At 33.5% G+C, this 2634-nt stretch overlaps 1 protein-coding gene across 1 annotated transcript; it reads left to right on the plus strand.

Annotated features, from left to right (window-relative positions):
• The first annotated feature begins 1118 nt into the window (after nt 1–1118).
• On the plus strand, nt 1119–2145 carry LOC132747484 (uncharacterized). Its single transcript, XM_060736881.1, has one exon. It carries the CDS (start codon nt 1286–1288, stop codon nt 2018–2020), a length of 735 nt encoding a protein of 244 aa, XP_060592864.1. The 5' UTR covers nt 1119–1285; the 3' UTR covers nt 2021–2145.
• Nucleotides 2146–2634: the final 489 nt, after the last annotated feature.

A 2634-nucleotide genomic window follows, 5' to 3' on the forward strand; every position in this document is an offset into this window, starting at 1 on the left:
AGAGCTTTTATCTGACTTTTAACTTCAAAATATCAATAATATTTAAAGGAACTCCACTGAGGTTTATACTAAAAACATGAAATTTTATTTTTCACATAGATAAACATGAGCACTTAAAACATAAATATTAATAAAATATTAGCAAGAAATATAGAAGAAATACACTGAAAATCATATGTTTGTGCTATTCTCAGTCCGATTTGAGTGAAAAGCGTTTAAACGCTTTTCAATTTTTTGTCATTTTTCACTATTATAATAATTATTCTGGAAAAACGGAGCAAGCTAATGATCTGAAATTTTGCACATAAGTTATTAGTATAGATCTACATCAAATGGAGTAATAATCTCAAAAAATTATTTCCATTCCGTCATTTCAAAAAAACCTCAGTGGAGTCCCTTTAATAATGTTGTTGTTTTTGATTTTTTTCTTTCTTTTTTATCTAAAAGATCTGCAGTCATATTAAATTGCTCCAAAAGATTTTACACATGTGTATACAAAGATTTTACATTTGTGTATAAAAAGATTTTACAAATTGTATACAAAATATTTAAATTAATTTTAGATAAACATCATAGTGTGAATGATAATGAAAACAGTAACAACAGAGTAGAATCAAGTAACAGTCAACCAGCTAAAGTTTTGAGCTCAAGAACAGACCTGCATTCCACTAGCTCAAAAGAATCAGGTAATTAAATTATTTCTTTTTTTAAAAAATCTTAACCATTTAAGTCATTGATAATTATACAACAATTTGTATTTAAGATGAGGAATCGTGGTGACAAAAATTAATCTTGTAACTTAAGATATTTTTTGCTCTATAAAACAATTAGTTTAACTTACCAGAATTTTCTTCTGTTGATATGGCATCTACACTGACATGAAATACTGCTCTGTCAAGGAATGAATCTGCAAGATATATCACTTGTTTACTTGTTTTCAATTAAGTAAACTCCTCCTTCTTGCTTCTGATTGGCTAATAACATGACAGTTAAAATTTTACAATTTACGACATGCAGGTGTCCAGTGCTTTATCCAACTTGTAAATTTCTGCCCCTCTGATGATAATTTTAATATACAAGATTTATATTTCTTTATGTCGTTTTGTCTTCTTATTTCTGTAACGTATGTCATTTTGTCATTTTACATCTGTAATACTATATAAGAAGATTGCACGGGTTTTTCGTGAGGCGGGAATTTTGTATACATGTATTACACATGTTAAGAATGTTATTCATTCGACGGGCGTTACTGAAAGGGTAAAGTTGTTTCATAGTTCGCCTAATTATGTCTGACGAAGAAGCACACAGTGAACACGAAAATACAAGAGGAGAAAGCGAGTTAGACAAAGCTTTAAACAGGCAGAGAAGTATTTTTCTAGATGAGCTAGAGACAAGGTTCAGCAGTTTTTCAGCTAAGCGTTCATCTCCTGATTTAGGCTTCAAATTCAAAAGTGAAGGGAACAAGGTACAATTTGACTTTAATTCAGATAGAATTGAGGGACTTTCACGCATTCGAGATCTTTGCGCGGTCAGCGTTCAAGCTACAAAAAGTACTGTGGACAAAGAAATTGATTCTTTAAAACAGAGAAATAAAATACTCAAAATCGCAGACAAACATGGATGGGACACAGTTCGTGAGTACACTGACAGTCCTCTTGCTGATGATTCTGAAGACGCATCTAATCTACGAGCTGCTATCTCCCGCGCCATGCGGAGCAGACGATATCAGCCCTATCAGCGTTCCAGCACTGCCTCCGCCGCACCTCAACAAAAGACACAGGGTCTTTTTCGTAGGTTTCAGGGAGACAATGAAACAAATATGTCATCAAGGTTTGGACCAGGCCAGCCTCTACCAGCGAGATTCGGTGTCGGCCCATGTTTCGCATGCCATCTGTACGGACACTTCGCCAAACAGTGCCCTTACGTTCAGAGAAACACAGTCAAGCCGGCTACACGAGAAGACCAAAGAAAACCCACAGTTACAGACATCCCAATCAACGACAACGGCAGCGGCAATTAAACAAGTTGAGTACGATTTTTATATAAAAGGTGACAATAAATCAGAAATCTTTCAATCTGAGAATAGTAAATGTAACGTTTTTGTCAGAAATAGTCTTATTAAATGTATAGATTTTTGGCGAAATGTGTTAAAAGTCAACTCTTTTATCGATAATGTTATAGTCCAAGGATATAAAATTCCCTTTGATTCAGAACCTTGTAGCATATTTTTGAAAAACAATCACTCATCTTTTAAACATTCATCCTTCGTTTTAAAATCTATCAAAGAATTACTAGATTTAGGATGTATAAGGGAGATTTCGGAGAAACCATTTTGTACAAATCCTTTGACTGTATCCGTCAATTCTTCCGGAAAAGAACGTTTAATTCTTGATTTGAGGCACGTTAACAAGTTCATTCACAAATTTAAAGTAAAATTTGAAGATTTTAACGAAGCTTTAGAATTTTGTCAGACAGGAAATTTTATGTTTAAATTTGATTTGCGTAGCGGTTATTATCACGTGAATATTCACGAAGATTTTCAAAAATTTTTGGGGTTTAGCTGGGAAGTAGATGGAAAACAAAAGTTTTTTGTATACACTGTTATGGCTTTTGGTCTGTCCAGCGCGCCATACA

Source organism: Ruditapes philippinarum, unplaced genomic scaffold (assembly GCF_026571515.1).
Source record: "Ruditapes philippinarum isolate M1 unplaced genomic scaffold, ASM2657151v2 ctg5084_1_1_1_1, whole genome shotgun sequence".
NCBI lineage: Eukaryota > Metazoa > Mollusca > Bivalvia > Venerida > Veneridae > Ruditapes > Ruditapes philippinarum.